Genomic DNA, 22,594 nt, shown 5'->3' on the forward strand with positions numbered 1-22,594 from the left:
TAATCAATAAAGAAATTAAACTGGACTGGCCCCAATACTGATCCTTGGGGAATCCCCACTAGCACCATTCACCATTGCTCTCCCACTCCAGACAGTTTTTAACCCAGTGAAGAGCATCTCTCCAAGGCTGCCAGCTTCTCCAGGAGAACGCTGTGGGAGACAGTATCAAAGACTTGACTAAATCCAGTAGACACACCCACAGTCTTTCCCTTATCCAGCAGATGGGAAACCCAGTCATGAAAGCCAGGTCATGAGGGCCAGGCAGGACCTGCCTTTCCTGAACCCCAGCTGGCTGGGCCTGATCCCCTTGTCCTGTACATGCTGTGTGGTCACATTTGAGGTGATCTGTTCCGTGACCTTCCCTAGCACTGAGGACAGGCTGGCAGGCCTGTAGTTCCCTGGATTCTCCTTCCAGCCCTTCTTGCAGATGGGTGTCACTGGTCAACCTGCAGTCACCTGGGACCTCCCCAGTGAGCCAGGACTGATGACAAATAATGGAGAGCAGCTTGGTGAGCTCTCCTGCCAGCTCCTTCCATATCCTTGGATGAATCCCATCCATCCTCACGGACCTGTGAGTGTCCAAATGCCACAGCAGGTCTCTGACTAATTCCTCTTGGATTTCATTGGGTCTATTTGAACGCTTGTAGTTCACAGCTGGACACAGCCTTGTGTTCCCAAGAAGCACAAAGCACAGCAAGTACCACATACCCTTGTGCTCCGCTGCAGCACCAAAATAGCTGTGAATTTACAGACCCTTTCTGTGGAGTCAGTCCTCAGTAACACGTGGTGAATTTCCTGTCATACCAGGAACAGGTTTTACTCATATACTCATACATACACTCATACAATCATGCAAGAAAACCAAAAAGCACTGGGAAGCATTTGCTTCCAGAACACACCTGGTTGCTTTGAGCACCACTGTTGGAAGGTAAGTTTCCAGCATTCTTTTGGCTTCTTTCAGAGTCATTCCTTGTGTGCTTACTCCATTAATGTAATGGATAATATCTAGTACGTGCAGACTCTCCTCTCTGGCAGCAACTGATTTGGGGAGAATGTCACTAATATACACAACTTGATAAAGGCTGTCATGGCCTCCTGATAACGACAAACCTTCATAGGGAAAGAAGGGGAAAACAATAAAAATCAAGGTTTCTTTGTAGCTGAGAGGGGAGATTTTCTTTAGGGCAAAAAGCAGATTAATTCCATGTTACCTAGCTCCTCCTTATGGCACATTAGTGTAATGTCAGGCAGCAAATGAGGCAACACTGGCATCTTTGGTAACTCCAGAACACGCCCTAGCACTAATCTGACAGTCCTTGGGGCAGCTCGGAGAAAGTTGACTGCATCAGTATGGCTCATGTTAGTGACATCGATGTCATTAACCTGCAACAACGAAAGCAACACAGGTGTCCTTGTTAGGTCCCAAGTAAGACAGCATCACTGAGGAAGCATTTATTGCTGTTCCCCAGTGCTACTGAACCATGCCTCTCAGAAGGTGTGTGCCTTTGTCCTTTAACCACATTTGACCTGCCCTACAACACAGTTCACTTTTATTTTTGGACTCAGTTGTCCTTTTCATGCAACCCCTGTATATGAAAACATTAATTCTCTCACTTTTATGAGTCGGTCTCCAGGCCTTAGTCTCCCATCGCTTTTGGCAGGATCCTGGACAATGTCATGAATGTAGCAGCCAACACTGTCATTACCCTTGGTCACTGTAAAACCCAGACTGCCCTTTTCTGACTTGGTCAGAGTCACTCGGAGCTCCACTTCCTAGGGGGACAAAACAGCAAACTTTACAAACAGGCAATCAGAAGAAATACCAACATTTTACTGAATTTAAGACAGGTGGAAGCAGACAACTGATTCACCTCCTGATTTAAGTGGGACACAAGCCTGGAACAAAGACATATTTCTTATCAGGCTTAGCTTAGCTGCTTCAAATAAGCATCTCTAATGAGTTCAGACAGAGCCAAATAATGTTTTGCATGGAAATAACACAGGGCCAAAGGTCTATGAATTAAACAAAATTTTGACGGCACATATCAAAACTCACACCTTATTTGACACCCTTATCTAGCTGCCAGAAAGGATCTGTATTTTTAAATATCTCAACACATCCATAATTATTCAGAACAAAATAAGTGAATGTATTTTCCTACAGTTAGGCACAACACCATAGAGCTTATCTTGAAACTGAACACATGCTTGTGTTTTGCCCATTTAAATTTGCATTAATTTTGATTTGAAAGATATAGATCTGCCTCATTTGCACTTAAAAAAAATTAATCATGGAGTACCAAGAAAGATGGAGAAAAGCTTCTGAAGAAGGGATAAGAAAAATGCAGTTTCTTGTCAAAACGGACTATTGGCTAGAAGAGCTTTATAACCTGGAAGACCCTCACAACTGGGACATATCAAGATTAAACTTCAATTTTTTTCAATCTTTGAACAGATTATGTGAGGATATGGAAGTCCCTTCTGATACACAAGATATTTCTGTGGTGTCAAGAAGCTTTCTCAGAAAAGCCTCAAAAATAGGCTCCATCTTGCAGAAGAGCAGGAAGTCTTTGGGATTCACAGTTATAAATGCAGCAAAGAACAGGGTCTCCTGATGCCCTCAATACCTCAATTTATTCTCTGACCTCTGAACAACCACCTGAAACTAAAAGAGCAGAAACAAGATATCTGCCATTTAAGCTTCCTCTGAGTACATGGTTGAGAGGCAGGCAAATATTTAATGCCAAGGTTTCCAGGATGAAATAACCCATGAAATGGACATATACACATCCACCTATGTACACATGGATGTCTCCACTTACACAGAGGGAAATGCATCTGCTCTTCAAGAGCCCACACAGAAAAAAAATGGTTGCAGACATTGGTATGAGCAGCTGCCATTAACTGATTACAAATGGCAATGCATTTACCCTTTATAAGGCACACACCCAGATTAGTGCAAGTATAAATTACAACTACACCATTTGTTAATTAATGTGCCTAATTTCTACCCGCTCTGAAAATTACGGCTTAAACAACCACAGCAGGACATTTATGCTCCTGAAAGACAGAAATAGTGTATTACTGGCTCATATTCTTCAGCATTTTTTTCCAGCTGTGTGAGTAATGAATCTATTTCTCCCAGGTGTGAAGTCAGCTCAGAGACAGGAGTGGCGTAACAGTCATTTATTAACATGGATGTGGTAACATCAGGCACAGTTCTACAGGTTGGGATCGCTGGCAAATCCAAAGGCAGATCACTACAGATAAAGCAGAAAAAAAAGAAAAACGGGAATAAGTACAATATAGCTGTCATTCATAAATTAATATATGAACCAAGGTTGACTTTATGCAGCTCTAAAAAGCAAGCAAAAAGAAGTATTTCTATGAATAGGTCCAATAAAATACTCTTATAAACATTTCTGCAGGGTCATTATCAGTATTATCAGCAGCATACCTGTCCTCAAGCTCTGCCTTGCCAGGAGCCTCTTGATCAGGATACAGGATGGTGCGAACAGCGTCCCTCTGAGGAGGGTGTGCCTCATACTGACTCTGTACCCGTGCCTCGGCTTCACCTGAGCTGTGGTACAGCGCTGAACTCCAGCCAAGGCCCACCCGTGCTGCTGACTCCATCACCTCCTCATCACCACTTCTGCTGCTGTCGCTGTAGCTGTCTCTTCTGGAGGGAGATTTTAGCCGTTTCTTGCTCAGATCAGTAGTTTCATTTTCATCTGAGCTGTCACCTCGTTCTCCATTTGATGGACCTGAAACTTCCCTGCTCACCTCTGGAAAAACTTGTTGGGGCGAATGGATGGGGGTCTACAAGATCAAAAGCATTTAATTCATCATAATCCCGTTCTGATGACAAAAGAAAGTTTCAAAGACTACACAAAATTACCAAAACCAAGGAGTCAGTGGCTACTGACTGAACTGTGGAAACATATCACAGCAGTTTCAAAAAGTTCCATGCAACGTGGCCAAGACAAAGTGTACAAAACTTTGAAACTTACGCTGCTAAAAACCTTTAAATTCATCTGAGGAAAACAAAAATACTTTAGCTTCAGAAAGCCTACTGATAGATGCTTTTAATCTATACCCGGCAGTCTTCTATGCATCTACCATGAAATACCTTCCAACCAGAAGCTGAAGCTCAGAGATATTGAAATAAAACCAGTCTCACAGAGGAGGGAAACAGAGAAGCTGCCAAGCAAAAAGCAACAATAACAAACTACAAAAACTAGGATAATTTATCCCAAATGGTGACTGTTAACCAAGTTATTAACTCCCATGAGAATGAAAAACAATTTTGCCAATTGTCGTATATTCCCAAGAATTATGTCAGCCAGCAGACAGAAAAGGTTTAAAAGCTTCACTTATGCTTTCATGGCCACATTCTTGCATACATGAACACATCAATCTGTGATAATGTAAAGAGAAACTTTGATTCTCGTCTTCTTTTAAGATATGCATTGTTTTATTAAAGTTCCTGTTAAAGTTCTATAAAGTTCCTGTTAAAGTTCCTGTTATTCCACATCACAAACAGGTCTGTTACAGGAGTAGTTATTTGAGTTATTAGTTTGCTCAGTTGCTTATCTCTCATTCTAATCCTAATTGCACTTAAATTCTTGTTTATGCATTTAAACTTATCTCATCAGACTTGAATGATTTTATTGTTTGAAAATAATGTTTAAGTAATGCAGAATCAGAGTATCCTGAGATGGAAGAGATTCACAAGGATCATCCAAGTCCAGTTCCTGGCCCTGCACTGGACAGCCTCAGGAATCACACCTTGTGCCTGAATGCCTTGTCCAAATGCTTGTTGAACTCTGGCAGGCTCAGTGCTGTGATGAATTCCCTGACAAACTTAAAATGAAGACCTGTCTCATTAGTTTTATACTTTCCTGCATTATGGGAAGCCTAATTTTCAGGCAATTTGTCCTCTACACTCTCTTTTGCTGAAACACATTTCATTTCCACTTCTTCAAGTACCTTAAAATGGCCTTCTGTTCTTTCAATTTATTTACTGGAATAATTTATATTTTGAAAATATTCTTTGGGATACCTCTAACTTCTGGGAGGTAAATATGACAACCTCTTCCCTGTTTTTACATACATCAACACCAAGCTGGTGTTTTGTAGAATATCCTTCACAGAAATAATCCAATTTCTATCTGATATCAACTTCAAAACATTGGCCTGCAAAGAAATCTCTGCCCTAGAAACACTGTATTTAATCTGTTTCTCATGTCTTAGGTCACAAAATGGAGGCAAAAAGCTTTTAAAGACATACATTCCTTTAACATTCACACAAAACTGCAGTCCTAAGGGATTCATTCCAAGAACCACACTTCTGTGAGCACTCTCCACCCCCCCACCTTTATTCCATCTGCATCTTGCATTTAACTAACCCACCCACCCACCAGATTGAATAAGTGAACCTTAAATAGCAAATAATGTTTAAAAAATCACATGCTGGACACCTTACCAGCAGTGAAGGATCGATGTCTGGCAGTATTCCAGGTGGCGGCCGGCAAAGGAGAAGAGAGACCTCTGGAGACGTTCCCCTCAGAGCAGAGATGACTTCCTAGGGCCACAGAGGGATTCACTGTCAGATGCAGACTTGCAGGACTACCACAGTATGAGTTTCACTACTATAGGTACAAACCTGCTGGGACAAACCCTTCAGTGATGCCCCGTTCACTTTCAGGATGACGTCCCCAATCTCTATTTGCCCACTCTCTGCAGCTGGCTGCCCAGGGAAAAGCTTCTTCACCCTCACAATAGTTGATCCCAGCTGCTCTGGGGTCACGTTATCTTCACGGCAGAAACTGAACCCAAGGCCTGAGCTGTTCTTCAAGAGTTTTACCTCGAATGTGTTCTCTGTAAAAGAAATATTAACTTATTATTTCCTAGCACATGGCCATGGAAAGAGTGTCTGGTGCTCTTATTCCAGACACGACATTGTGCAATCTCTCCCTCACACGGTTCTTTCACTGAGTTGAACAGAAGTGTTACCCAAAAGATCCCTCCAGGTTAAAGAGGACAAAAAGCTGATCACAACTTCTCAGTCTGCTTGCTTGGCCTGACGACATGAATATGCAGAAAGGCAAAGTGTTTCCAAAGGACTATTCCCTAGGAAGTCTGTTAAGGAACCTTTTAAAGCACAGAGTGACACAACCTTTCCAGCCACTGATCAGGCATTAGTGGCAGCAGCAACTTGAGTTCCTGGCAGACAGGATGGGTCCCATGAAAGAAGACCCAAGGTATTTGCAGGGGTTCTGCCATCTGGGTAGGCTTCCCTTCACTTGCACAAGTCACCAGCAAGAGAGGCTGAATTATGTCAACCTCAAGTCAGGTACACAAATCCTTCTCCTTCATCTAGCTCTTATGTCTTCTCTCTTCTAAGGCAGGAACTTCAGAACCCACAGAAGCACCCATTTATATATATGTATCTAAATTCCCATGGCACCCCTTAGCAGCACCAGATAGAGCAGCACCCCCTTTACTCCAACCTTGCTACAGCCTTGGCATCTAAGGCTGCTGAAACTGGGAAACAACATGAAACAGTGAGAGGGCAAACAGTTAATGGTAATTAAACAAAGTAACCAAGATGTGAACGGAAGTCTTAAAAAAAAGCACAACAGCACAAAAAGAACAGCACAAAAAGAAAGAGACTGCATTATGTGCAAGGGCTTGGTATCGATTCTTACCCGCTCCATTCCCATCCTAAGAAGTGAAGAAAATATTATGAAACTACAAGATGTAAATTACAAGTTAAGACAATTGCTCTGTGTGACCTGACCTGCAGTGACAAAGCTGTAATCTTTGGCATTTGAAGATTCTGTTGCTGGCTTCTCCTGTGGCTCACACTGCCCCATCTGATTTGGGAGCGTGCACTGTGGTGTCACTGGAGCATGAGCCTTGGCCCCTGACAGCTGACCTTTTTCCAACAGCAGGTGCACCACCTAAAGAGATGAAACTCCAGTTAACTGGCAACAGTCACAGAGATAGCAGATTCTAGAGTATGTGTTTCCTTCTAACTTCTCAGGGTCCAGACTTTCACATCAGCAAGTGTTATAGCTACTCCCCCTATATATCCTCCAATTACTCCTTATTTTTTAAGGGTTGTTAAATGACAACCTCCAAAATACACTAATGGACTTGCATGATAGAGTAAGAAAGGGTTTTCTTCCTATAAAATTATGAGGGTGTTAAGAGGTGTCAAAGATAGTGTCACTTGCATATTTTTACAGGGAATTAAATTAAAAACATTTAATAAAGTGAGCACAAATAGTAGTCCTCAGCAGCTCTGAATGTGTACACTCACTGGCTATTTTCAGGTGTGCGAGGAAACCAAGGAGTCTAAGAAAGCAAACCTAAAGTAACCATGACAACACTGGGGAGAATTCCAGTCTCGGGGTTCTTTTACCTCTTTTCACTCATAGAGAACTGGCTTACCACAGACAGGAGTAGAACCAGCAGCCACTCACCTGGCCTGTGTTTCTCAGTGTTTCAACAGCTTGCTTATGGGTAGCTCCTTCCAAACTAATTCCATTGACAGAGAGCACGCGGTCACCTACGTTAATAATTTAAGAAAAATTAGGCAGAGCATCACCTATAAAACATCTATGATTCACAGAAACCTTCAAGTCTGAACTAACAAGAACAGTTATTTAAGGAAATTCTCCCTCCCTTCTGTGTTCTGAGTCAAGCAGAGAACTTTGCAAATAAACTGTATGCTTCAAAAGTCTTTTCTAATCTAATGATTCTGTGGGATAATCCCATGTCAAAACTAGGGTTAACCATCAGAGTGACAGCCTGCCAGAATGCTCAGTCTCTTTATTTAAAACAGATCTTGGTCCACACTAGGAATGCTCACTTTAGTGAAGAATGTGGCCTGGCTTACTAACAAGAAGAGCCATAACAATTACAGCATTTTCTGTACTGAGTTGCCAGGCGTGCCAAGCAAGGAGGCCACAAATAACACAAAGCCCTCTCTCTCTGTGCCTGGAACAGAGAAGCATTCTCCATCAACATAGGCTGCTTTAGAGAACAAAAATCCCACAGGCTATCTCCTATTTTTCCTGTCCACAGCCTCAGCATTGCTGGTTCTGTGGTTGCTCTACATTAGTTTTTTAATTCTCACCAGCAGAATTAGCTATCAAGGCAATATTTAAAATGACAACTGCAACAGCTTGGAAAAACAGCTCTTCTTCCCAGTGAAAAAAGTACAAGGACAGGAGGCAAACAGAGTGCTAGCGTCCAGGCCAGAGGATATTGTCAGGTCCCCCAGAGATAGTCCTCTGCCCTTTTTTCACATTAAGAGTCCCCACTGAAAGAATGGAAATCCTACCTTTTTCTATTCTGCCATCTGCTTCAGCTGCTCCCTTGGGAATAATTGCTTTCACATAAATACCACCATGCCTTATGCTAGTATTTACACCACCCTAAACAGAAAACAAAAATAGGATTTTTAGTCTTTTTGCAGCTAGAATACTTAGTAATTAAATACAGTGTCACACAAGGAAAACTGTTCTTAGGAAGCATTTGGGCTACTGACATGTAGAAAAACCAGAAAAACTATCAAAACCAAAATGTTACATCAAGCATGTTCTGTGCAGTCATGCAACTTGCTACGAATGAAGTTGGGGTGGGAAGACTGTACAAACACAGTGCATCACAATGCAAATGCACAAAACACAAATTAATGTCTTCAGCAGAAACATGCCTGCATTTTGTTGGACTTTGCATGCTTGCATGCACACCAAAGCTCAGAGATGTGCAAGATCACAGCATGCCAAAGCAGGAGATGCACAACCATGCAGTGTCCTACTCCAACACAACTTCTCTGATATAACAGGAAATTAAAGAGTGCTGCTTTCTCTTGGCTCAGACAAGTTTGAAGGTCTAAGCTGCTCAAGCTGAATTGACATTGTTTTCGGAGGGCCTCGGCCTTTCTGCTGATTGCAGTGGGGGTAGGACTAGATGATCTTTAAATGTCCCTTCCATCCTAAACCATTGTGTGATTCTGGCTCAGTTTGCTCCACAGACTTGGAGAGAAGAGGGAGACCAACAGTGTGTTAATGTCCGCTCCCAAAGCACCTGGTATTACAAGTGACAACTTAACCCACAGGTAACTGCACACCTCTCCTCATCACCACTGCACAACAAAACAGTGCAGAGGCAGAATGGAGGCTGGAAAAGCAAAGGACAGTGAAGATACCACCTGGTCACCCCTTAAGGGAAATCTCTGAATTGGCTGGCATCTTCTAACATCTCAACAAAGCCAGTGCATGCATACAGCAGGTCTGGTGCTACTCAGTAACCAAATCCTGCTCAGCCTTTGTTCCTCCAGCTGTCTCAAGCAATGGAACATGACTTTGAATAGACTGGGATGCCAAATTAACAGAATCTCCTTCTGCTCCTCTTACAGTCCTAGCCATATATATGGAAACAGTGCTAGCCTTGCAAATTGTTCCTCCACTGAAAATAGCTGAATACTAAAATCCATTAAGATCTACTTTTTATTATAAGAACAGATGCAGTGGAAAAAATGTTCATCTCAGTTGTAAATCATTCTCTTCTTCCCCAAAGTGCCGCTTTGCAGTATGACAGGCCCTAAACATAAATCTACCTTCAAAATCCTATTGCCTAAAGAGAAATCAGTCTTAAAAAATATATTTTTTGCTTCATATTGCAAGAAAGCAGTGTCAGCCAGGTCTCATTTGGGTTTAAGTAGTATTTTGCTTTCTGCCTTTTCTCCAGCAGAGGGAGAACACTGAACATGGTGAACGTGATTGAGCGTGCACAGATACTCTTAAATAGCACTACTGCTTCCACTGCCTGCTGTGCCAGTCTGGGAGGGTCTCTCCTTGCAAATTTGCCACAAGATTAGGTAGCAAGGGACAAAGACCATCTTGCCTTTTGTACTCACAAAGCAGCATCTGTGATAAGAGTCTATTAGGACTTTGGGGCTCCACCGTAAAACAAAAAACAAGAATTACTTAAAGGGCAGATGACAACAAAATTAATATAAATTAATAGTATTACTTTTCAGCTTTGGTAAGACTAATATCAATAAATCTATATAATTAAAGTGATTCCAGAAAATATTTTGCTTCCTTGTAATTTAGCAATTTAATGGGTTGCTGGGAGTAGAGAAAAAGAGAAAACATCTAAAAACCTTGTCAAACAGTACCGTGACACTTATTCCCAAGCCGTTATCTTTTTTTGCTAGTTCAACCTCAAAGATATCTCCAGGTTTAAGAAGCGTTGCAGAAGCCTTTTTAGAATTCACTTTGTTTGCTGTATTCGATGAGGAAGAATCCTTTATTTACAACAAAAAATAAAAAAAAAAAAAAGAAGAAAAAAGAAAGAGAAAGAAAAAGAAACAAACAAAACAAACAAAAAGAGACAATGATTTGCCTTTAGAACAGATGTTTACAGCTAAGACCCTAAAGGGTGGGGTTTTGAGTCAGACACAGCCAGGAGTCCACCTGGCAAAGTACCAATCAGTAAGACTCACGGCTCACTGCTTCAACTCTTCCATTCCTGCCATTGAACAGGTTTAGCACAGAAACATGCTTGGCCTTTAGCAGCCAAGTCTTTACTGTCCAAGTGAGCTGGTTACAGAACACAAACTGCAGTACTTCAGCATTACAGCAGCCTACAGTCTGTTGGATTAATTAGCAGGAGCTGCCACAATTTAATTAAATAACCTGATCAGCTGAACAGAGGAATCACTGAAAGCTGGAAATAAATTTGTAGTACCTGTGATTGTGCCCTTTTGGAAAGGTGAAGCAGCAAGCTGTGTCTGCTCAAGAGCATGACTCACTGGTGAATTTTAATGCACAAAAGCAGTTTTTCCAAGGATTAGATCAATCCCAGAAGACAATGAGTTCTGCTGCTACCCACTCCAGCTGTATCACTCCTACTCTCCTCTAGGAAAAACTTCATTTATCTGCCAAGTGAACAAACTTACCTCTAGGGGTGGTGACTAGCTTATGAACATACTGGACAAACACAAAGAATTGAAAGCGGGTTTCCTACAGCCTCAGCAAGTGCACTATAGGTTTATCCCAAAGCACAATCTGCCTCTAGTAAGACCCATCCTGTGACACTGGAAAGCTGAAAAGTTGTTTCAAGTTACAGAAGTGATTTTCTCCACTTATTTTGAACAAAATCACCATGCTATGAGAAACCAGCTTCTAGCATTAGCTGCAGGCTAGGCCAGGCTGCTCTCCCCTCACATCCTGACACCCAGAGACAGCTATTTCGATACCACTATCACACTGACGGGAAATATTCATATGAAATCCACTGTGCCTTTTTAGATGGCTGCTGCTCCTGACTGCCAGAGTAAGTGGCCTCATCCATGTCAGAATCCCCTCGGTCGGAATATTCCACAGGCTCTGCTACCCCGGGCCTTTTATTTTTCGCTCGTGTACTGTCCGATGAGGATCTTCTCTTCTCGATGGCCTTGGGGCCCCCAGCCTGGGACTCGCTGTAATGCTGAGCATCCTGCGGGGCTCGCCCACTCGTACGTTTGCCACAGAAGCCGGCTGGCTGGCTCTGGGACAGGCTGGCACTCTCGGTCCTGGAGTCCTGGGAGCTCATGCTTCCATCCCGCTTGCCTCCCGACAATCCAGAGAGGCTCCCTGAAACAGGCCTCTGGTGACCGCGGCACCGGTTGTGCTCTTCTGAAGAGGACTCTGCCTCGTTGTCCTGCACTGAAGAGGGCCTCCTCAAGTAACCCCTGGCTCCATTGCTGATATGAGCAGTGTTAGATGATGCTGAAAACCAGGAGACAAGACAGCCATCAGCAGCTGGCAACACCTTATCTGCAGCACAATGCCCTTTCTCAGCTTACCACCCAGTGAGGTTTTACCCGCCTGGATATTCCGCAGAAACCTCTCCGTTCACACTGTACCCTCACCAAAGGTTACTCTAAAACACCTCTTCATTCTGTCTCTGAACACAATTCCAAGCCCAAGCTAGCAGGGTTGCCTACAGGAGAGACTGCAGATCCCTACCTTTGGACAGCTTGTCCTTGGGCTGGGAGATGACAAGAGTCACATCCTCAGGAGCATTCTCCAGGATTTCCAATGCTGCGTGGTGGCTGACGCCTTCCAAACTCGTGCTGTTTATGGATATGAGGCGGTGTCCTGCACAAAAGGGCTTGTTCAGATACAGTCTAACACCTACATTTTTACCCATCAGTGACAACGTGGAGTACAGGTCTGACAACCTGTACACAATGAGTGGATTAAAAATTACTAAACTTCAAGTGAAGCTGCAATAGGGAACTCTAAACATTAAAAAAAAGTGCCAAACCCCAACCCAGACCACAAAAACTGGTTATATCTCCTCTCTGCCACATCTTTACATATTATGATTTCTTCCTTCTTTTTTGCTGAAAAAAAACCCCCCAAAAAACAAAAACCAAACAGGAAAAAAAGCAAAATCAGAAGTCAGATGAACAATATGCAGTTCAGTTTGAGATACAGACTAAAATGAGAAGGGAAAAAAAAAATACATTTTTCTCCTCCTCTCCCACTATAGTTATGGTTATAGTACATGGCTCCATTTCACTTTTTTCAAAAATCAAAGTATGGATACATAGTTTTAAAAATTTTAAATTAAATGCATTTAAATTTAAATGTATCTGTAAGGCAGACAATGGAAAATAAAGCCCTGATCTCAATATGCAATTTCAATTTTTCTGCTACTTCAAGCATTATCATTTTTACATTGATTTGTATGACTGTTGTTTTTGTATAGTTTAACAGAGAAGTATCACTAGTATTCAGAAATTATCTGGAAGGTAACTGAAGGTCACCATTGTAAGGAACTATGATACCCAGAGACATAGATGTAATTTTACACTATTCACCTGGTTTGAGAGTTCCTTCCAAATCAGCTGGCCCTCCAGGAATAACTGAATGAATAAAAATTCCCAGATCAAGTTTCCCTGTCTTCTCTCCACCGACTATTTGAAAGCCTATGGAAAAAAGGCCCAAAACAGGCAAAAATGTCAGTGATCACTGTGTAACTTAACACAAGTCCATATTTTAGAACAGACAAAAGCTTAGTTATCCTAATAAATGTAAAGTAAAAAAAACCCAGACACCTCAAATTTAAATCTACGTGGAAATAAACAGCAAAGCCTTTTGATTAAGCTTTACTGTATATGCTTGTTTTAAGCAATTGATTTAGACTCGGTCTGTCTGTTCAGGACACTCCAGCAAAAGCTACAGAAGACAACTCTGGCAAGAGAAACACACAAAGAGGTGACATGAAATGTATATTTGCTGAGCAGATAAAATTTGTTTTCTATCACATAAAAATTTCTGGTTTTCTCCATTGTTCGATGTTTCAGATAGAAGTTTGACCCAGGTCTTAAGATCTGAGTTTTCAATCTCCCTGTTTTATTTTGAGGCTTCTAATGGATTTCTGCTCATTCTACCATGAAAACCTGGGATGAATGTTCCAGATGAAAAAAAAAAAAAAAAAAAAAAGTAGATCATTTCAGGTCTTCTCTGTTCTAGTTAAAACAGCAAAGTACCATAAATTTCATAGGGAAAAAAGAGGAGAAATAGTGCATTTCTTTAAATTTGTTTTTCCTTTTGCTCAACTTGTACATTACTGTGCAGTGTAAACACTAAGCACTGTTGTCTTGTAGGCTTTTTTTCCCCTCTCAAATTTACACTATGGTCTGATTTTGAATGGCAGAACAATGTCCTTAAGGACACTTTATGGAGTCTTCCTAAAGCATAACACTGACACCAAATATTTCATTACTCATATAGGGAAAAATTATGTGGATTTATGAAAAAAACTCAATGGTAGAAGAAGGACTGTAATGCAAATATCTCATCTCCCAGTCTCCTTAAACATCAAATCAGTGTTCCATCTGAGAGTACAGAAGTAAGGAAAATACTCCACAATTAGCACATAATGCTTTTATCATATCTTTTTTATAAAAGCATTCATTTAAAGCATTTGTCACAGCTCAAAGATGTGAGATTCCACAGAGACAAAATTCTATACTGAGTACAGAGATAAACTTTAAAGGCCAACTTCTAGGATAAGTAGTTCATAATATAAATACTATCCTACATTTACAATATGGAAAAAGTGAAAAACAGAGTTGCTTAACATCATAGAGAGTGCATTTTAAATGTCTTTAAAATACAGCTACCGCCTGCACTGCTTTCCTCAGCTCTACAATAAATGCTTAACTACAGACCAGAAAGCTTTGTTTTGTTTATGAGTTCTAGAAATACATGTCAACAGCAATTTTAAAGCCACTTACCTAAGCCAAACTTTTCATCCTTTTTCAAGTTCACCAAAGTGATCTCTCTCTCTGGTGTGGCAACTCTGTTCTGTGTTGTTTGAAGAGAGTCAACTGTAAAGCCAACATTTCATCATCAGACACCATCTCATCACTTCCCTTCAGGTTTACTTTGAAGTTCTTTTCCATTAAAAAATATTACTTCTCTGATAACTTGAAAAGCCATTTTGATCTAGTGGGTCCAATTTTTATCTTCTAAGCCACGGCCAAAGACAGCAAAACAACTCCTCAACCTTTCTAACTCACTTCCATCTTCAGCAGTTTAAAATCTTTTACTCCTCCTAAGAAAAGCAGCTGGCACAATCTTGTGGAGGGACAACATAAATGAGCCCTAGAATCTTCAACTTCATTAGTCTCGGTTCCGGAAAATATTTAGATCTGTGTTTATGTGCTTTGCTCATAGGTAGGGAGGATGGAAACACATTGGTAGAGCAGAAACAGAGGGTCATTATATGAAATTACTGAAAGTTCCTGAATGAGTTCTCTTAATGATGTCTCTTCATTAAAAACCAACCAAAATTAGAAACATCTACTAAAACTTCTCTTGCTTAAATTTACTTCCTCATTTTGCAACTCCACAGGCTGCTGATTCCACCTCTTCTAAAATTTTAGCATCCTCAAAGTAGAACTCTGACTCCTGAGGCTTCCCATCAGGCTGAAGTAGACATAGGCATTTAAGAGAATATTTTGGTGAAGAAAAAAAACCCACATACAAACAACAACCAAAAAAACCCGCCTATAAGCAAACAAAACACAAAGAAATAAACAAGCCCAATCTCCTGAAACTTCAGGAAACACCAACATACTGGAAGTCTGAACTCATGGACTTGCTTCCTAGAGAAGACATTCATTTGGTCCAGGAATGCCTGGGTACTTTTGCCCTAAGGGGAAGGGGCAATCCACAGCTGCAGGAACCTAATGAGCTCCACACATCGGCACAAGGAGAGAACAAGTGATGCAGGAGAGTGCAGCAGACTGCACATCACCCAGAAAAGGAATTTTTTCTCCCACAAAACCACATCAAGCCTAAAGAGTGAAAGAACTAAAAGGAAAACACAGAACCAATAACCTCCTAAGTGAAGGAAATGAGCTTTCAAGATCATGATCTGGTAGGTAAGAGCACCCTTCAAGTCCCAAACTAAACAGACACTACTCATATTTGAAAAATACTACACAAAGATGTCTAAACCTCCCCCAAGAAGCAATCCAAAGTAAATACTAGGAGTTGCATTTAAGAAAGGCATCTAGCTAACTGGCAGAGGCACTTAAGAATACCAAAGACACAGGACAGGTGGAACAGTGAAGCATTTGCCAGTGACAAACTGACTGAATTAATTACTTTTCAACTTACCACTCTCTTTTAATGCTGCTGACAGAAGATTTTCTGAAGTATTCATGCTAACACCTGTGATATGCATGGAAGTATTAGACATTATTATAGATTTTTTATTTTAAAATACAAAAGCTACCAAGAATTATTTCACAGTTCACATGAGCTCATTCACAATATAAAACTACTTATTTTAAAAATGAATAAACATAAAACTAGGTTTGTATTAGCAAATCCAAATTACTCATGTACTTTAGTTCTGGTTTAAGGTTCAGATAGATGGTAGCTCATGCAAAGGCAATGAATTAAAGGGAGGACAGTGGTTTGGCCCTTATGGTTAGGGTTAACTTAATTTAAAAGTAATGGATCTTAAGCAATTAAGTCAAAGACTACATTTTCTAACGATATTGGATATTGAACATGTTGAACCTAATAAACCAACACAACAGGACTCTTTTAAGGTTTTGTAAAGGAACAAATAAGCTGCTGTAGTAACAAGCAATTTGAACTACTTCTATTTAAAATCGTTTGCGTATAGAATCATATTTTCTTTGAAATGATCACAGCCAAGCAAATATGGCCCTACTTTAAAGAGGATAAAATAATAAATGTAGCAATATATTAAAGTAAAGGGGGGGAAAGATAATTCAAGCTTCTTAGGAAAGCATCCCTGGCCTTCTCCAAGCATATGAACCCCAGTGTTTCATCTGATATGTTTCACCATGCAAAGAACCTATGTCCCTCAGCACAGGCAGTGTGACTCAGCAGGACTTTCTTACATGTAGCTAAAATCCTCACCAGAACTGCTTCCCAGAAGATCTGGGGTAAGCACATGACCATATTAATCATAAAACTAAAGGCACAGGGTAAATGGGTGCAACCAGTCACTACAGAACCTGCATGCCTCATCTCACTCTTTAGCATTTATGCTCTCGCTACTGAAAATGCATAATTCCCAAGTCAGTCCTGGTTTCAAGTGCACTGGGGGGCAGACATGGGATGTCACACTCTGCTGTGTTTGCTTTTTTCTAGTTTGTTTATAATAACCCCCATCCCCAGAAACTAAACGATCTTCCACTTTTTCTGATGTCCTGTAACTACAGTAAAGCCAACCAGCAGCTAAGGCTGCAAGTATTTCAGCCATTGTAGTTTCCATTGTTGTAACATTAGGGAATCTTCTAGAACCAGAAACTGGTAACACACAGATATTAAAAATTAATGCTTAATAATTCAGTGTTAGTTTAAGTCTATTCAGCTGCTCTGAACGTTTTTTGGTTTTGTTTTTTTTAATGTCAACTCTCTCCTTCAGTTAATAGTAAGGCTACTTGCATGCACTCCAATCCTTGCCAAGAAAATGGAGTAAGTGCATCTGGCTTACCTCACTACAAAAGTGTTTTTGTGAAACACTCAGTGTACTGAAAAAAATTTTAACTAATTTATTATATCTGAACAAAAAAAAACAAACCTCAAAATGAAAGAAAAACCCCCGAAGCATGGAGTTACTATTTAGAGGTACAGGCCAGCTGATACCGAACAGTCACTTCCAAAAAAACATTTCCCACATCCTTTCCACAGAAAACACTAAAAAAGTTCAGCCTTCACAAACAGACTGTGAGGACTAGCAAATTGTTAAAAGATCCATACAATCAAATGACACCCCTGAAGTGACAGCCTGGAAGCTGTTTTTCTGCTACAGCTTGTACTTTACACCCCTATGCACAGACTAGTGCTGGCCAAAGGAGGATTTTTTCAGTATCACTGCAGTAATGGCCTGGATTGCTTTAACATGTGATACTCTGCCTCCACTTTCAAATCAGAATATTACCATCACTTAATAAATATATCAAAGCATTATACCCAAAGCAATTTTAAAGGTTAGTTAGTAAATACAGTAATATTATTTTTTGCATGCTGACCTACAACATAGGCTTGACCGGTATCTTCAATGGATGATGAGTCTGATTCATTTTTCTTTCTTTCAGGGCTTCTACTTAAACCTGCATGAGATTTTGAACTTAAAGGGGAGAAGGAGAGAAGGGGAACCAGACAGAGGGAAGAGGAAGTTGGGAGAGGGATCAATGTAATAAAATAATGGCATGAATAATAAATCAAAACTGATGCAAAATGTACATTGACTGTACACAAAGATACTGCAGGGTGGTCAGAGAGACTCTTACTTGCTTGGTTTTAATGCTCCCGTTGCTGATCCAGTATCAAATTTTGGCATTTGCTGAAAGACCCTTCCCATTATATCTTCTATTTTTTTGGGGGAAGAGTCCAAAGAAGTAATAACATTTTTCTTCGAGGGGTAAACAGAGATATGACTCTGACTCAGATCGTGAAAAGACTTGCTCATAACTCTGGGTCTTTCCTCCCACAGACTCTTCTCATTCTTGTCCCTTGCAGAGCCAGGAATTGGCTGGAAGAGTGAGAGCTCAGAGCAGGACAGTCTCTTAAGGATCTCTGCTTGGACAGACAGGGGTCGAACCGCAAGTCTGTTCAGAGTGCTGCTGGCCAGGCTGCCAGTGCTGATGGCTCGGCCCATGTTGAAGCCTTTGACAGAGTCTGCGTGAAGGTTCAGGCTCCTAAATGAAGCCCTTTCTGTGGAAATTTAAAAAAAAAACAAACCAACAAAGCACAAACAATTGAAGTTATTCAGTAGAGCTAGTGCGACCACCTTGTGTAAAGAATGCTTTTTAAACAACCAACTCACATAAAATGTATTTTCTTGAGATGCTTAGCAGTATATACCATCATCAGAGATATATAAACACCCACCATGGAGTTTGCTCAGGAAGCAAAGTTTGGAGTTCATGACACTACACCAACCCAAAGTCCAAAGTCCATCTATCCTCTTATTAGCATGAAGACTCATATTCCCTGTCAGGCTGCTGTGCCTTATACACAGGCACATCATCTCCTTCTGCAAAAAAAGTAATATCCTCAAGCCAAGTGACCTGGAAGACTACACTTCCTTTAATCTGCTTATAAAAGCCTTTTCCAGGATTTGAACAAATAGGGCTCCTCCATCACCACACTATCACATGCTACCAAACCTCCATCCATCATTGCTTTGTTTTCTCTGCACGAGTCCCTCCACATTTACAGTACAGCTGCAAGGCCATGAGGGCTTGGAAGCATCTTTGCCCAGTTACAGAGCACCAGTCCACTCAGGTGCACTTAAGGACTTCCCCTGCCACAAACATCCTAGCACGAAACAGAAGGTGTTGACTGGGGTTTGCCAGACTTTTTGACTCATTAGCAAGGATCCCCTTAAGCAGCAGCGAGAAACAGGTCCTGGACTGTAATTAAATTAATGTCATCTGAGTCGTGGGAACTGTCTGGGAGGATGTTCTTAGCTGAAAGCAAATTCATGATAATTCATCTTAGCCTAAACCCTTCTTAATTCAGAACAAAGCTGAGCAGGGCTCCTTTCTATTACCCTAACTGCCTCCTTAGGCTAGCAGCTAAGTTCTTGTGGCTTGGCGCTCACACAGGAACTTGATAAGCTGTGGCAACTTGTTGGCTGTTTAGAGACTTTAAAGGAAATCAGGCCACCTGAACCCTTCATAAACTTCACTGATGTCTTGGAGTCAGGTCACAGGAAAGTCTCAGGAAAAGCAACCCTCAACTGCATATATATTTCTGATTTAGGGTTAAGCAGTGGGTTTTTTCAACCCTACATACATGTAGGAAACAAGATGCTTTAGAGGAAGCTGCACTGGAAAAATTCTACTCTTTGGTACACATTACCCACTAGGTTTAATGGTAAATACTGTGGCATCTAGAAAAGAATGTATTTGACAAATGCAGCCTCAGTCCTGCCATTCCAAAAGACTTTACTGCCTCCAATACCTCAGGCAGGAATTAAGTGACACAGTAACTCCAGCTTCCTCAGTCATAGAGATGGTGAAGGTGTTTTTCTGTCCTTTCATCACGTGAATTAGTATAAAACTATCACTTCCTTATCCACACCAAGCACCTCTTCTAGCCACAGCCACCAGACAACATAAGCTACAGAAGAATGGTTTTGCCCAATCAAACCAGAAATCCACAAATCCCAATTTCCTGACTCTGACAGAAGGCATCCATGACACCTGCACTTCCCATGTTCCCATGATGAGGAAGAGTACCCTAAATATGCTGAGATCTTTCTCTTGACACTGTATTTACCCTCTGAGAACCTCCAACAGAATTTCTATGGATTTCAGATGAATATGTTCAGATCATTAACTATATTATATAGGATTTGGGCTTTTCAAACCTTCTTCCAATCCCACAACTGAAAATTCTCATGCGCTCAAAACTCATCATGTGTAAGGTTGACTTAACCCTCATTTCATTTTTTTTGTTTTTCCATATGTCCTTTCTGGAATGCCCTTTTCTTTACTGTTATGTATGTATGTTCTTCACTACTTTGCTGAATGCCTCCAACTACCAGCTTTTACCAGCATATTAAGGGTTTGATTTAGATTTAGTAAAGTTACGACAACAGCAAAATTTTTGTTTTATTTGTTTTTAATAGTCAGTGTGCTGGAGTTAACCATAATGCTGATTTGTTTGCATCTGATTACAAGTGATTGCTGGAATCTGGGACCTCTGATTTCCAAGTGATCTGCACTGCATAGAAGCAAACTATTGTTTTCCAGACTCCCACAGCACAACAGATACTCCATCTGTTAAGAGCAACCAAGTTTGCCTAGCCAAGAAAGCCCTCCCTGCATGGCTTTTCTCTGCAATTCTGGATAAGCAAACTGTAAATCAGAGAATGGTACAAAGGCTTTAAGTCACTTGGTCTTACTTCTTTGCCTGAAGTTGGCTGAGCCCAACAGAACAGGAAAAGAAAGGTGGATAGTTGCCACATGCCTTTTCCCACTCCCACCCTTCCTCTTTTCCTTTTTTTTTTTAATAAGAGATGACAATATCCACAGTAATGGGGTCAAACTTCATCCCAGCTACACTAGTGGAAGTCTGGATTAACAGCAACTGGAATGCAGACAGGTAACAGGAACAAAGGAAGCATAAGGAGGCAGACTGACCAAAACAGCACCTCCAGACCATGCTGAAGGCCAACCAGCCAAGTGAGCTCTGCTCCAAACAGTGAAGAAATTCAGAGGGTTTTTTTCAATGATTACATTATCCAATTAATATTTTCTATCTAAAAAGAATGCCTTTACATTTTCTATTATGCACACAAATTATGGAAGAAATGGGAATTACGAAGGAAATGGGAATTCTGAAGGAAATAGATTAGTATGTTGTTCCTTACCAGGTCCACCAGACATTAAGTGAAATAAAGACAACTATACCCACAATTTAGAGATGGAGCATCATGGAATGCTCCCTATTTTACTCACACTCCCATGATCACACCATTAATTCCACATTATCAAACCAATCCCTTTCATATTAAGCAAAAGGTAAAAGTCCTGTTATTGAAATACCTTCAAGATACTTCTGAAAGAAAAGGCAAAGCCTTTTTAATTAAAGAGGGAAGTACTATTAGTGACCTGGTTTTACATTCCTTTTAGTTTAGAGGAGCTGCTGTGTGACAGCTTTTCTGTGTTCTCCCACCTCCTTTCCCACCAAGAACAAAACCTAAACAAAATCTAAACAAACTTAGCTAGCAGAGTCTCTTAGTTGTATAAACCCTCCAAATGTAGCTCTACACATATGCAGCATGCAGCAGAATTACTGAAACTCCACTTCAGTTTTTCTCCTTAGAAAAATACAAATAGATTGCTAATAAAGACTAACACAGCATCACAGTCCTTACCAATGTCCTGAGTGTCTTGGTTGCTCTGCCTGGTTCTCATCTGCAACTGGAACTTATGCTGGGAAGAGCAGAGATGCAAAAGGTACTGGCAAGTCTTGCTATTGTCAGTCTGAAAGGCATGCTTGATGCCATCTGATGTGTTCTGCAAAGTTATTTTCTTCTTCTACACAATGGAGAAAGAAAAAAAAAAAAAGTCAAAGTATTTCTTTTAGCCTACAAAGAATTCTGTATTTGCTTGTGCACAGTTACAACGTTCAAACTTGCCTGAAGCAAAATGCACTGATGGGAGAGATTTCTATTAAAATAGGAGTCAAAGGTAATGTGAGATTTATAAAGTAGCTCTTTAAAGCTACTCCTGGGCTAGATGAGAAGGTGCTTTATTATTTAATCTGTCTCTGTTACTGTTAGTGCTGAGTAATGACAACCAGAACTATTACATTTTGCAGGATGGGGTTTTCAAAGGCCTCTGAGGAAGTCACAAAGGATGCTGCCATTTAAAATAAAAATAACTAAATGCTGATCTAATTACAAAATCTCTCAGTTAATGTTCCAGGTCTTGAACTTATCTTTTTAGAAACTTTTTAACCTGAATTTATCCATTCTAGTTAAAACCACCTCTCAGATGAAATAGGCTGTAACTTTTCAATGAAGTATCAGACAGAAGCGCTGTTTCCAAAACCTATATATAAAGGTAAGCTCAATTGAAGCTCAATGCCTCATTAAAAACTGACACATGATCACCATCTTATGGTGTATCCACTCAAGTTGGCTGGTGTTGTCCAGATCAAGTGTCAGCCTGTTATCTTTTATCATTTAACTTAACTACTCTTGGAAATATAACTTGGAAAGCAACATAGGTGCATCTCCTAATTATACTGAGTACTGGCATTTGCCTCTACCCAGTCCTCTAACACAGGATTCTCAGTCTGGTGCTCCTTCACTATGCTTGTCCATGCAAGCTGAGGAAAAAAATAAAACCTTTGAAACACAGAAACTCATATTTCAATCCCATAATATGACTGCCACACAACACAGTCAGACTATGCTGTAAAATTGTAAATTGCAGCTTAATTTGCAAAAATAACCAACAAAAGACTCACAGTAACTGGAGACAACACACAGAGGAAAAGAGACC

The 22,594-nt window shown here is 40.7% G+C and overlaps 1 protein-coding gene across 4 annotated transcripts in view; it reads right to left on the reverse strand.

The window, feature by feature from the left end:
- The window catches only part of PTPN13 (protein tyrosine phosphatase non-receptor type 13), a 111,210-nt gene that overhangs the window by 11,927 nt on the left and 76,689 nt on the right, over positions 1 to 22,594 (reverse strand). For 3 of the 4 annotated variants that reach the window (XM_058838412.1, XM_058838410.1, XM_058838411.1), the window contains exons 17-35: positions 21,460 to 21,622; positions 17,861 to 18,284; positions 17,600 to 17,697; positions 15,705 to 15,758; positions 14,315 to 14,407; positions 12,893 to 13,000; positions 12,033 to 12,164; positions 11,326 to 11,792; positions 10,184 to 10,327; positions 8,354 to 8,447; positions 7,491 to 7,576; positions 6,803 to 6,965; positions 5,666 to 5,880; positions 5,486 to 5,584; positions 3,458 to 3,819; positions 3,086 to 3,260; positions 1,615 to 1,773; positions 1,212 to 1,383; positions 900 to 1,110 (exon numbers count right to left, since the gene is read on the reverse strand). In XM_058838412.1, the coding sequence (XP_058694395.1) occupies positions 900 to 1,110; positions 1,212 to 1,383; positions 1,615 to 1,773; positions 3,086 to 3,260; positions 3,458 to 3,819; positions 5,486 to 5,584; positions 5,666 to 5,880; positions 6,803 to 6,965; positions 7,491 to 7,576; positions 8,354 to 8,447; positions 10,184 to 10,327; positions 11,326 to 11,792; positions 12,033 to 12,164; positions 12,893 to 13,000; positions 14,315 to 14,407; positions 15,705 to 15,758; positions 17,600 to 17,697; positions 17,861 to 18,284; positions 21,460 to 21,622 (3,419 nt within the window). The remainder of the gene's footprint in view (positions 1 to 899; positions 1,111 to 1,211; positions 1,384 to 1,614; positions 1,774 to 3,085; positions 3,261 to 3,457; positions 3,820 to 5,485; positions 5,585 to 5,665; positions 5,881 to 6,802; positions 6,966 to 7,490; positions 7,577 to 8,353; positions 8,448 to 10,183; positions 10,328 to 11,325; positions 11,793 to 12,032; positions 12,165 to 12,892; positions 13,001 to 14,314; positions 14,408 to 15,704; positions 15,759 to 17,599; positions 17,698 to 17,860; positions 18,285 to 21,459; positions 21,623 to 22,594) is intronic. The other variant, XM_058838413.1, reaches the window with a different exon arrangement.

Source organism: Poecile atricapillus, chromosome 4, assembly GCF_030490865.1.
Source record: "Poecile atricapillus isolate bPoeAtr1 chromosome 4, bPoeAtr1.hap1, whole genome shotgun sequence".
Taxonomy (NCBI): Eukaryota; Metazoa; Chordata; class Aves; order Passeriformes; family Paridae; genus Poecile; species Poecile atricapillus.